Here is a 14,371-nt window from a genome sequence, read left to right as displayed (position 1 = left end):
TTATCTTTGCACTACGGCAATATCCGAGTTTTTCTAATTTCCGGAAATTGTAACCAAATCCAATAAAACTAGCATTTCGATGAACATGATCATCTGCAATCGCCGACTTATCCTTTCTAATTCGAACTTAGCTAATTTTTAACTTCACAACTGTTCGGGGTGAAAACTTTTCCCTGTTGGAACCGCGAGTTCGCTGATCTTATTATATTCCTATATGTTTCCTCTTCTAAATTCAACGGGTACGAATTATTAAACGGGTTTTGTAGTTTTCGCAAGTATATTCCTTTCTCAATGGATGATTGGGATCAGGTATGTGGTCCAAAATGAAGTAGTCGTATCTTTTTTGCCACCCTTTCGGCTCTTTATTAAGCCTTCCTCAGGGCTCTACATTTTTTTACGAGGGTACGCAACAGCGGAGGTCATATAAACCCCTCAGGGGGCCGGTGTTTTTGATAAAAAGCCCATTTGTAAGTATGTCGGGTTCGAATGCAGGGCCGCTGAATTCGAACCCGGGACCTTTACCTTACAGTGATGAGCGCCATGTCAACGCCTAAACCGTTGCGGCCACCGACGCCCCCTCTCTACATTTTTTAAAAATGTTTATTTGTTAAGTAAAAACATAATATTGTATAAAGTAAAATCATAAAAACAAAAATGACCGAAGTACCTGAAAGTTCCGCTTTCATGTTTATTTTTATGTTTTTAACTAAGTATCCGTAAGTTCATTGCAAACATTGTTTTATTATGAGCCTATGCCTTTAAGATAATTATGTTTATCATTCTGTACAGCCCTGAGGAAGGCTTAATAAAAAGCCGAAGCTTGGCAACAAAGATTGAATAATTCAGTTTGGACCACATACCTGATCCCGATCATCAGTTGTTATCTTCGCTGATCGCTAATTCGCTGTGTGATTTATTCCTTTTTTCTTTATATTTATGGCATACCATTATAATCTGTTACGGTATTTTTTCCTCTTTCAACAAATTGTTGAACTATTGTCATTAAGCATAATGACACATAAACATATTATATCTGTGTAAGTAAGATTTGCACGTATTCCTGATCGCAATCTACTGATAGTTCTGCCCAAGGTTTTCCAGCTCTTTGCCTTTAGTTGGCTACTTTGAACGATGGAAACACCCGGTTAACCTAAAAATCTAACATTATGGTTTTTGAAAACGAAATCGTCTCGCTGCCAATGATGAATGGAATATAAGGTCAGTCCATATAAGTTGTTAATCAGTACAAATATATGGGTATAACCCTAACTCCTCGCTTGTTCGTGACGTCATTTTACAGAGAGAATAACAATAGCTAAACTTGGTATTAAACGTTCCCAAAACGAGAAATGTCCCCGCTGCTATGGTGAGAGGGAGTTTCAACGGTATGAGCTGGTGCATAGGTTTCTGCGTTTTTTTATTAAGATTCCACTGCACCCACATGACACCAAAACCTCAATAATTAAGACTACGATTTCTCTTTTTAAAGTTTTCACATTCACCCTTCATTTTAGATATTGCAATAAAATTCTAAATTTGCCTGCCTACCGCTTCTCACGTACTCTAGCTCTGAAGGAAAAACAATTTAATTCAATCTCTGGATTGATCTGGAGGAGAGAACCTCGTGCGATTTCGATTCCAACTAAGAAGATCGGGACAAGTGGAGAGTTAATAAGTCATTCGCTGGAGTGTAGAAACTTATTAAACTTTAGTTCCAATAATACTGAACTTTCGGCCATTGCGTTAACTTGTTAAGTGGCTGTACCTTAACCACACTTCTTGGCGCGGGAGAGAGATTTCCATCTGTGCTCTTTGTAACCTCATGGGTAGGGCGGATGCCATCCATTTCTTAGCAGTGTGTCCCATCCTCCCTGAATGTAGATATCCACATATGGGATACAAGAAGCTCAACAGAATTCAGCTAATTGAACCCCTAAATAGTAAAAATAGTTTACAACTGATGAAATATGCCCGGCAAACTTTGTTTTATCATTTTGAACTAATGAAGGAATTCAATTATGATTAATAGGTCTTTGTGAAACTTTATATTCTTGTTGCTCTTATTATTACGTTCATTACTATTTCTAAACTATTTAGGAATTTTATGTGCGCTTGTCAGTAGTTCTTATATACTCTTTCTTTTCATGTAATCTTAAAATAAGTTTTTACATTTTTTCTAACTTCTAGTTTTCATTTACACTGCAGTTTTTCATTTTTGTGTGAATATATAGCGGCTTCGGTAGCCGGCTGTAAAATGTTTGTCATTTGTTACGTAATTTTTTTTTTGCTACTACATAAATATTAATATTATTATTCGTCCGGGAAAAACTTTTCCCCGCTTTTTGCCTACGGAAACATGGTGCTTTCCTCTCACTATAGAATTGACCGTTAAGTTTCTTAGTAGTTATGAATATTCATCAGTGTCCCGCATGTGGTTGCATCGTTGGCCAACTTATTCACTGCCTTGTTACCCTTAATCCCTATACGTTCTCGAACCCAATTGATATTTTTCCCTTAGGTGTGTTCTAATTTTTGCTAAATATTAATAATTTAAAATTTTAATCTATTTCTGATTATTCGGAAATCGTGAGATGCGGTCTGGTGTGACTTAGGTTTTATAAAAACATTTTCTTTATTGTGCCAACGTTTCGATCTTTATTGAGATCATCTTCAGGGCTGAAAGTGTTTTGTTTTCTGCGTAATTGTGCCATTCTTGCGTGTCGTGTTGAGAGTGTCCCCTATTTTTGATTACTTAACATTTTTGACAGCTTTAACTGTTTATATGTTACGTAATGTTTTATTTGTAGAGTGTCAGAGCGTGTTGTTCCTATTTTGAATTATTTAAACGATTTTCATCATAACAACCGAAAAATTTTAGAGTTGTTTAATTGAACATTGGACGTTCGTTCTCAATTAATTGGCTGTCAGATAGAAATTCCATTTGTGTGTAGTTAAAATACGTCGGCTAAAATGGCCCCTACGGATTTTCTATTTCTCAGTGTGGCGTTCTTCTCAGTACGATAGAAAATATAATTCTCAAATGATAATTAATTAACTTAAAACATATTTCAGGTCGGAAAAATATAGTTCTAGTGAGATAAGAAGTAAAAGAATACGTACAAACAAAACTTAAATAAAAGACAGTGTTTGGGCAAACGTTTCGTTACTAAAAATAGTTCATTTACCATGAAACTGAATTAAAATATTAGTAGTGTTTGTCTATTTATGTCGCGCTTTCAGGGGTAGTTTCTACATTTTTTTAAAATTTCCTTATTACTTTGTGGTTAGTCAATTCCTCGTAACTCATTTGAAATGTGGAAAAAAGGTTTTTTTTATGAGTGTACTAGTTACAAAGTATCTAAATACGTTAGATACGTAAACATTCAGACGAGCTGTGCAAATGATGATACCATACTAAATAGAGGACACAAGATAAACCTTTCAGTTCTCGAAAGCTGTAGAAAAACTCCTTGCATTATTAATGACCATGTTCATGCAATATAGCTCTTTGGATTAAAAATTTTACAAGACCCATGGCAAACTAACTTAGAAACTCTTGCTGAACTGATTAACACTTCCATGGATCCGTTCCTGATTTACGATGCACTCATAAACCAGAAACGTTTGGTCTATCACTAACAGACAAACCAACACTATTGCGAATCTATAAAAGCCTTTCATCATTCAAAAGAACAATATAAATCCAATTGTTTAAAATATTACAATTTTATAAATAGTTTGCCCTTTAAAAAAAATTGATCAAAATTATTATATTTGGCTTTTATTTTATTTGGCTATTATTATACTTGTTTTTAAAACAATGAGGATATTTTTTCATTAAATGGCACAAACTTTCGAACAAAACAATTTAGAATTATTTTTGAATTTCGATTCAAATCATGATATATGTAACTTCATAAGGGGAAATTATATGAAATATTTTTGAGCCCGGAAACACGCTGACACACATAATCTGGTGGGGCCATCGTTGTTGTTTTTCCACAAGTAATAACTCTTCCTCCTAACAATTAGACCCACTCCAGTAAAGGGATTTGCATATTTATAATTGTCAGCACTCTCTTTTGGCGTATTCAACTTGTCGGTTTTACGCGAACGTGAATAACACTCTTTCGCGTCGGCAATGTTGTTAGTAATGGACGGCGATTCGCAGGATTTTGTCCGTTATTCTCCACACAGGATAATAAATATCCTCGACCATATTTTTTATTGTTCAAAAATATATTAGCAATTAGAATGTTGTAAATGAAATGTAATTTAACGAACCCATGCAATTAAATATAATATTATTACCTTAAATGTTCAAAAGCATATTGCAAATCAGTCGGACTAGTAACACTTATGCAGTCCTCTAACCGTAATATTTATTATGACTACATATTTACTTATCGAAAAGTCATTTATATAATTAAGTTTGCACAAGTAAAATTTACAGTCTGCTTAACATCATCTCAAAATACGTGTATTTAATTTTCTTAGTTCTTTTGCAATTTTAGCTGTATGCAGTATTACGGGAACATAACGAGAATCATAAATATTGTCTTTTAAGTACCTCTGTTATTATCTAACAATCAGCAGAAATGTAAAATGAATATGATCGATCCTCCATCATCCATCAGTACTCACGAGATTAGTGATTTACGACTAATAAAATCTGATCAATATCAGCAAATACCAATAAGCAACTTTTATGAAAGCGTGTGCGTATGTTGACAACCATGGAATTTTATATTTACCCTTATGGCCAGAGATTTTAGTTTTTTAATGGGTGTAATATTTCATTTCGCAGCATTTAGACTTAACTTATGGTTTACCTCGAGCTTAGTGAAGGACAATTAATTATTAAACCACCTACCGCCCTCCGTTTGACTGGTATCATTAGTCGAAACTTGATCTCGGAGCCATTTGAGGTTTCAGTCCTACGGTCTCGCCCGCTGCCGCAATTCCGGATTGAGTAAGGGCCATTTCGTAATTATGATAGAAATCATGTTAATCGAATTCGCAAATCGCACATGAGCAAAATAAATATAATTTCTTGTGATAATTGATTTTAATACTATTTACATTCTAATATCTGTTCGCTCGCGTTTGTACTTTGATAGGTCAATTAATTGCCTGACAACATAAAACTCTAAACTTTATCGTTTCATAAAATACAATTATGAAATTGTTTACAGGTTTTAAATGATCATAAGGAAAAACAAGTCCATGTATTGAGAACGAACACAATGGAAAATGAGGAAAATATATTTCTGCGCCAATGTTGTGTAACATTAAAAGATAAACTTTATGGTATCGATTAAAAAAAAATGGTTTTTAAAGATAATCGCACAAAAAAGGTTTACAAAAATTAAATGGTCATATTTTTATTATTACATTTTCAAAGTTCACATTTTTATCATATTATTTTAATTTAATTACAAATATAATATTTATATATCTTAATAAAAATCAAATAAATATACCTACATTCATATTCATATACACACACAAGCAGTATACACAATATTTTCGGATAGGAAAGCACTGCTGTTTCTCTTAAGGGAGGGAACAGGGGATAAAGGTATTTGTCCGCCCGACGCTCATGTCTACTCGCTCCCTGTAAGGGTCCAAGGTACGCCATTCTTCGATTACATGTGACACACGGAACAAACCTTCTCTACGAACGGGACAACTTCGTATATGAACAACCCTTAACCGTTGTTTAGCCGTTCTATGCCTTGTGAGAGGTTCTGGATATGTAGCAGGCCTACTGGCACGTAGTCCAGCTTTTGAAAATCATCGCCTCACAGTGCTGGTAATTAAACAGTAAACAGATAATGACTTTTCTAAATTGTTGTAGTCGTAGAGGTAAAATGTCGGTTAGTAGATTAGAAAGAAAACGATCATCTCTCAGATATGATACGAAGGTGACACCTGATGGCATGCCTTCTTGAGTAACCTCAGGTAGTAATGGAACACCCTTTGGACAGTCGTTCCGTAAATGTTAAGCACCCTGGGCACATACACTCGACTTCTTCCATCTTCCAACAATGCTACTATTCTACTCGACAAAACCATCATTCAAACAAATTTGCCTAAAAATGGTACAACGTAAAAAAATCAAACCACCATAAGATTAGAAAGAAGGTTTTTCAAAAAACCAACAAAGACGAGATTGTGTATTCATTTATTTATTTACAAGATCCAACTGTAAGCACAAGAGGATGATTGTATCTGTTCTTTATTTACCTCTAATAATTTGTAAAGTAACAAATATTGTTGGAATATAATAAACAGAGGACTGCCTAAGAGATAATTAAAAATATTTAGGGTTAATTATTATTATTATTTCAATCATTTAACAAAGTATAATTATTTCTAATAATATGTAAAGTTTAAAATATTAATGAATGTAATATTGCAATTTTATTTTTGAATGAAGACTATTTATTGTTTTTGTTTTCTTGTTGAAGCAGCCTTAATTATGCGTAATAAAGTTATTCTATCGTTACATTTTCAGACTACTAAAAATTTCTCTCCGATTAAAGGATTTATTGATAAGAGGATATGAATCTTTTAAACTTTTGATTTGTTGAATGTACGGGTTTTAAGCACTGGTAGAATTTGTCGTAGGGTCTTTTTCTAAATACTCGACGGGCGCAAATCGGAATGCTGAAGAGGCTGGGGGCTTTTACTTGGGAAGAGGAACGTCATTTAATATTTACCGGTCTCTTTAAGGTACACGGTAGCACGGGAAAATTTTCGTAAGACAGCCAAGGCGTAGCCTGTAATCTCAGATGCTTTGCTTTATAATAAAGTTGACTTTGGCCAGGGCAGGGCACACCTTCTTTTTCACAATGACTTCATAAACGCCTTTCTCCTGGGTGTTTTAAAGGAAGGTGAAGAAGTCAGCGTAATATTTTCATGATTTATGCACATGTGTACGGATGTGAAATTCGGGTGAAGGAAAATTGGAACGACGAAAAAATTCTGTGGGGATTGTTAGAGGGGGTTTTGTTATAACACGTGTGTTACGTACGAAATTATTGCTAAATTTTTTACAAACGTAAATTGCAAAACACTTAGTTCCTTATGTTTTATTTCTATGTATTGTAGTTAAATATTGCAAGTATTTCGCAAATTCAATTATTGCCATCTAGTAAGATAGTAAATAATAGAACTTTACATCCAAGTTCATTATATTATGGCGTGAGTGAGGAGGAGCGACTAGCAAGTTTGTTATAAATGAAGCACGTGTAGAACAAAGCCGGTTCTCCCGTGTCTTAGCACGTAGGAAGTCCAGACCAGAATGTGCTATTACCAAAGAGGAATTATGCCAAGTTAAGTAAGAAATATAGTTCACAACGAAAGATTCATTTTCTAGTATCCATGACACAGGCATCACAAAACGAGATAATACTGAAAAACGTAACATAGGGAATTACATTTAATACTGTATTTTAATCATGTTTTACATAATGCCTAATTCTAACATTATGAAAATTATGTTACAAAAGATTAACTAGACATTTGCTTTACGCTGATATTCTGAATTACTGAACTATTTAGTGAAAGAAATACATTTAGTATTGGTGATTGGTTTTATTTTCGCATTTTATGATAATGTATGGGAAATAATACTTTTTATCTAGTTTTAGTTTTTCCTGTAAATATTCGTTCTTGTTATTAATGTCTATAAATATTTATAGTACTATTATTTGCATAATTAGGCTTTACTGGGAACGAGGTTAATTAACTTTACAATGGAATGAAATTAATTACGCATAACATGTTCATAACATAACGCATGTTCTGCTTTATCAATTTTCCCCGAACCAACTCAAATTGTTTAGTCTTTTTTCAGTCTTATTTCCTCAGCTTCGTCTAAGACCTGGATAACTCTATGATATAATCTAGCTTTCATAGCATATTTTCAGTCTTGATGGACGTTACAGGTAATGATGTATCAACATGTACTCACAATTTTCCGCAACATATTGTATTGAAACCTTTCCAACGGTTGGCAAAAAAGTTTCAGAAGTATGAACCCACATTTGGGTCATAATTGTGGTACCTTGAGTAAAGTCTACATTTGATAGTATTTTTCCAATTGAAATTGCTAATGCAGTTTAAGTTACAGTACGTATCAGTAGTAATATTGTTGCGTGTTGTTTTGGTTTTTTTGTTCGCAACAGCAGAGGTAATATAAACCCTCGGGGTGCCGGCGTTAACACAATGGAGGGCCGCTGGATTCGAACCCGGGACCTTTACCTTGCATTATTTTTTAAATTGTGCTTTGAATAATTTGTTCTATTAATCACTGATCACATAGGCTTTGTAAATTGTTGAGCTGTTGAATAGTTCTAAATTAATTTTTAATTTCGTATACACCTTTCCTTCATTAATGGGCACATATATATANTAAGCAACAACCAACAATTATGCCCATCGGCAGACGCGTGAGGGGGGATTCTTTTTGTGACAAGATGGGCCACCCTCTTATTTCGAAAACAATTAACTTTAGCAAAAAATGTCTAATATAAACCCAAAGTTAATTTTCGCTAGAAATCTCTGGTGGTAACAAATTGAAAATACCTTTTTTATCTAATACACATTAGCTTCAGTCGTTCATCAGTAAATTCAAAATGTACGAATATTTAAATTTACTGATGAATGACTGAAGCTTGGAAAACATTTAAAAATACATCTTGTTCGGTGTAAAATTTTCTAAATTATAAGACAAGTGCAGATCTGTGTCTTAAAATACAGAGAAAAATATGCATTTTAAAATTGGCCATTTTTTCGTGCAAAAACCTGGTTTTTTGATGGGCAGTGTGACTTACTCTTTTGTTCACTCTTACTTTGTTTTCTCTTTCCTCTCTCTCTCACTCTTTCTAAAATTGTTGATAATGACTTATCAAAGAAACAACTATAGATTCTTGACAGGTCGTAAATGGATGAATCACGAAAATTCAATAATTGCAATAAGCGTCGGGAATTAGAAATGTCATCAATCTAAGAAATTAAAAATACTAATTTTAAAGGTAAATTGTTTGAAAAATTAATAAACAATTATCTCAGTTATATTAAAAGAAACAAAAATTGGCGAATAAACAATGTAGATACAACAAATTCATTTTTTAAACGTTTTTTCTTCTAGGAAAAATAAACCGAGGAAAAACTTTTTTGTTTTTCTTCATTTTACGAGCAATCAAACACTAACTACGTGGGAACATATGTGTGAGCATGTGTGGCCGTATGTCAGGAGAGGTCCTTTTGTGAACAGTTAGCCCTTGTACGGCTACCGTTTCGTAAAGACTAATGCCTAAAGTTTATGGCGTTCGTAGCTGTATATTGGAGCCAAATGCCTCTCAGCTTTCATTCTAGATAAAAGCGTGTGCTTAATAATACGTCTTCCTTGTTAATTTTGGTTAATTGTCAGGTTGGATCGTAATTAACGAAATTTCCTAGACTAAACAGTTAACACAACATTAATTTTACATGATTAGAATTTTAAATCACCTGGAATTAATGATCGAATTGATTTTGGATTTATGCTGGAACATTCATAATATATAGCTAATAAAGGCATTTAACTCTTTTCTTTAAACTTATTTTATGACATTTAACAATTTGATTTATATTTATTAATTTTTGATAATACTGCATTAATTATATGCTTGATCGTTCAAATTGCACTTTATATTTTCATGCTTCATATATTATTTCAGAAGTAGTGAGAGATATCGATAGACTAATAGATAGATAGATAGATAGAGGGAGAGGGAGAGAGAACAACGCAGAGGAAAAGAGATAGAAATAGAGCGAGAGAGAGAGAGAGACTAAGAAAGCAAGAAACTTAGAGAAAGACATAGTGAGAAAGAGGAAGAGTGAGAGAGAGAATGTGAGAGAATTAGAGAGAATGAGTCTCGCGAGTGCGAGAAAGAGAGATAGAGAAAGAGTGAGAGACTGTGGGTGCAAGACGAACGAGGAAAATCAATTAATAAGCGAAAAGAATTCCTTGAAATTCTAGATGAAATCAAAGGTATTGATATTTGGTATATTGAAATTTGGTCTTACCAACTTATCGTAGCGAGGATAGGCATACCAAAATGACCGATAACGACTAAGTACAGGTTTGTCACCCAGTATCCTATAGATATCCCCTCTCCTAATTATTTAGTTCATCTTTTCAGTGATAGAAAAATGAAAGTTATATTTTTGGAATAATAGTTCAGTGAACAATAATTCATTCAGAAATAATAAAACATCTTATCGTCAACTCACCGTGCTAGGAAAAATACACTTTTCTGATTTATTCAAATCAAAACACAAATGATCTGTATACCCTGATCACATTTCTTCGTAAAAGGGCACATTAAATATATACGTGTGAGGTGTTTCTTCTAGTAAGTCGCATACTATTTTCAGTACTGATTACATATTTATGTCTATAGATAAAAACANTAAAATTAAATAAAATATTCTATTCTATTCACTTGACATTTGTGTTATTTTTAAGCGTTGACTGTACCATTTTTTTTCATAATCTTCAACTACTGTGGACATAGTTGGATCGCATATAGGTCAGTTTGAACCAGCCCACGTCGTTTTATAAGGGTGTAAATAATTACACACATATTATTCCTATCTGTCTTTGATCAATCAATGTACCATATTAAGGCCCCTTGCTGATTCTTATGGATGACTTTCTTCCAAAGATCGTTGTTTTTTTATGATCACTAAGAAGGGTCTATCAGATTTGAACTTTCTTTCTCATTTTGACAAGTACCGTTAAAGCCATCTCGACTGTTTATAGAATTTTATAATAATAACCCTTTATCTGGTTTTGTTTCCTGGGCGGTCTCATGACTTTGTTGATGCTTTCGAAACCCATCTTTTGTAAACGAATGTGTAAAGGTAGGAGATGGAGTGCAATTTCAAATAAAGTGTTCACTGTCCTTGTTATGTTAGGACACTCTAGTTTTCATTGTTTTTGCAGTTTATTATCGTCTTACTAAGAGCTCTAATCCATTATTAAAATCATCAGAGCCAACACAGCGGAAATTTTACAACCATCTAAATCGTGCCTATCAATTTATATATACANGAATCGGACCATGGACAATATGAACTTTTTTGTTCATTTTAGGGTGAAGAATCTACTGGAGAAGTTTGTAGCACGAGTAGCAATTCACCCTGTATATATTGAAATTATGTAGGTTTAAGTAAAACGATGATATTCGTTCAAAAATTACTACTTGAAATACTAGCTGTTTAATTGCCCTGAAAACATTGTCGACCGAGGCATTTAGTTATTTGGCCAGAATTCGCTTTTAGGGCTGGCTTGATAAGGGGTGCACTAAGATCAAGGGTTGAAGGCTGAAGATGGGGGGGCTTTACGTACAAGGTCGCTCTTATTTCAGTTCAGCAGACAGGCAAGCACTGTTATGAATACTAATTCTTGAACCCCAGTGCTTTAGGGTTGATTTATTTATTCTCTTGCGGAAAATTCCATTCAGGATTCTGCAATATTTATTGATTTATAGTTTTATAAATATTTCCATAAGGAACCTCATTGTGCATGATACCATTTAACACGTAAACCGCTTGAGGTGTGGAAAGCTTTAAGTTACATTTTTCCGTTCTAATTTCAGGACAAAAGAACTGTAATTGTTTCAACAGTTGTTTCTTTACTTCGGAACGTTTAAAATTAACCAATAATTTTTTATTACGATTTTCTCCTTCAAGAGTGCCCCCTTACGGTTTCGGATCGAAGGAGAAAACTGAATATTCCAAACCGTCGGGACGACCAAATCCCAGGGTCTAGCCTCTGAGGAATATTCATACAACTATATTTTACTTTCAAATTCGTTCATATTTTCCTTTTTTATATTGACAGTTCCGACTTCCCACACAAAAATATACAAATAAAATATGTACCTATGGAAAACTTTTTTTTTTTTTTTTTAGTTAAAACAGCAATTTCATTATTTAATATTCAATCAAAACAGGCCATGAATAAATAATATACTATGAAAAATATTATTTATATCACGTTTTGTCAAATATTTCATTTAACAATATAGGAGTACATTTATTTATATGATAATTTTATGTATTTTTGTTACTAATATTATTACATTATTTCGATCATTATACTTATAATTATTATTATTACTATTATAAGGCCAGTTTAAAATAGTATATATCTGTTGAGAATGACATTGCTTTTCTTTAGTCAGAGTTTGATGGTTAGGGATGAGGATGAGCTCATGATTATGAGCAGGCGAAGAAGAAAAACGAAAAACAATTCACTTTTCTGCCTGTCGATTCAGGTCTTTATTGACCCTTCTTCTGAAGCGAAAATGCAGGTGCAAAATTAGTTTATACGAATAAACATAAACTTAGGCAGCAACATAAACATCATTTTTCTATTTTTCTTCTACACTCCTGACTGATCCTCATCAAAAACTGACTAATGATATATATAGCACAATGCGTAGCCACAAAGGGAAATTTTTTATTTATTTATTTGGTGTGTCTATCAGCGGAGGACCCTTATGAATTTAAGAAAATTAGAATACAAAAATACAACTAAAATATATTAAATGTAATTCTTGTAACTTTTTAAATGTAATAATTGTAACTTTTCTCTCATTCTCCTAGTAGTCACAATTTTAAAATTCGGGTAGAAAGTAACTTTATGTTTATGTTCTATACATTTTTGTTTACTTTATGTAATTTATAAATTGATTCAATAACAGAGGAGGGAACTGTAAAATACAGGTAAAAGAAACTCCGCAGAAATATTTAGAAATCAAAAGTCAGCCGAGGCCCAAAGGTCGCATAAAAATAATACATTTTTCATGTTCCACAACCCCATAATTCCGAGGGGCAGGTACGGGAGTCTTAGATCAGAGGAAACTCCTTCCTTCAGAAACAGAACGAAACTCATTCAATGTTCATTTATCATTTTAACTTCCACGACTCGGGTTCTCCTATGAAGTTGAGTAAAATACTTTCGGCACAATTTCCGTCTCTCCACTACTTTGTCACTTGAGTGAAAGTTTATTATTAATACGGCAAAAGTCGCCATTTTGCGCGTATTAATAAAAAAAGGCATAAATTCAATAGCACGTAGTAATAAAATTGATTTAACAATTCTACTCCGTTAACTTACATTTTCTCATCTATTTTGAATGACATTGATTGTTTTTAACTACTCACCGATGACCATGAGCTCGTTTGACACCATCGCTGTTTTGAAAAAAGGTGAATCCGTGGTTACTTCGCAGCTGAGGTTGCCGGAAAGGTTGAATCCGACTTTGCTGAGTACGACTTGGCTAGCATTCGACATTGACACCTGTAACAAAACAATTTTTATTTTTATTACAAATAAAAACACCATTATGAAAATACGATAAAAGTATTTATAAGTACATCAAGTATATTCATGTCAGTCTTGAAGTCCAAGAGGCAAAGTTCTTGAAAGGGAGTCGAAAAGACGCCAAAAACGTCCATTGATAATACAAAAACAAAATTAAAAATATACGTATTAGAAATTGTTGGTAAATTTACGGATTTATCTATTTATGTGATGTATTGAAATATTAATATTGTCATAAAATATATTTTTCTCTAATTATTAAGATAATAGAGTGATTGAATTTGTATAATGATTTGTGCATATATTATAGATTTTTGCTTATGGTTTCAAAGTTAAAATGGATTCTGTGTGTCTCCCTCACATAGAGACAATGTATCCATATTTCAAGAGAACTTTCGGATATTACCGCTTCTAAAAATGTGTGAGTTTTCTAGGAATGCTTAGACAAGTTTGCAGTTGGACAGTAAAGTTGGGTGATTGTTTTAGTTTCGATGAGTTTTTTGTAATCGGAATTTCATAATATCAATGCATTGTGGATTTTTGGTTTATAATGTAGTAAGGCGAGTTCGATTGATTGAATTCTATTATTAATTGGATTATTTGTTCACATCCAAACTTCCATTCTGCATGTTTATACTGTTCTCAGGAGGGTCTTGTAAATAATGGGTTTGTTTATGAGGTGTAGCAATCGAGCAACATAAGGAGTAATTACAATTAATTAAGGTTTTAAGTCGAGATAAAAAAGTCAATGGCACGAGCGGGATTCGAACCCACGTCTTCGGCTTGATACGCTGCTGTTCTAACACTTGAGCTATCGTGACCTCGATCCACTCGAACATCAACTTCTCATCTCAACCACACCTTTTGAATTTTCCCTCCTTTTTGCCATTTTTCAAATTGGCAAATGAATGGCAACAAATGAAAATTAAAAACTTTTTTATCTCAACTGAAAACCTTAATTAATTGTAATATGTTAATTGG

General features: G+C 33.3%; 1 protein-coding gene across 1 annotated transcript in view; it reads right to left on the bottom strand.

The window, feature by feature from the left end:
* LOC106660926 overlaps positions 1-14,371 on the bottom strand; it is a 276,802-nt gene that overhangs the window by 77,383 nt on the left and 185,048 nt on the right. Inside the window, exon 3 of the mRNA XM_014383984.2 lies at positions 13,231-13,366. Coding sequence (XP_014239470.1) covers positions 13,231-13,366 — 136 coding nt within the window. The remainder of the gene's footprint in view (positions 1-13,230; positions 13,367-14,371) is intronic.

This window comes from Cimex lectularius, unplaced genomic scaffold (genome assembly GCF_000648675.2).
Source record: "Cimex lectularius strain Harlan isolate CLEC.00 unplaced genomic scaffold, Clec_2.1 scaffold65, whole genome shotgun sequence".
NCBI classification, from domain to species: domain Eukaryota; kingdom Metazoa; phylum Arthropoda; class Insecta; order Hemiptera; family Cimicidae; genus Cimex; species Cimex lectularius.
Note: the sequence above shows the minus strand (reverse complement) of the source record. Positions and strands in the feature narration are given on the sequence as shown.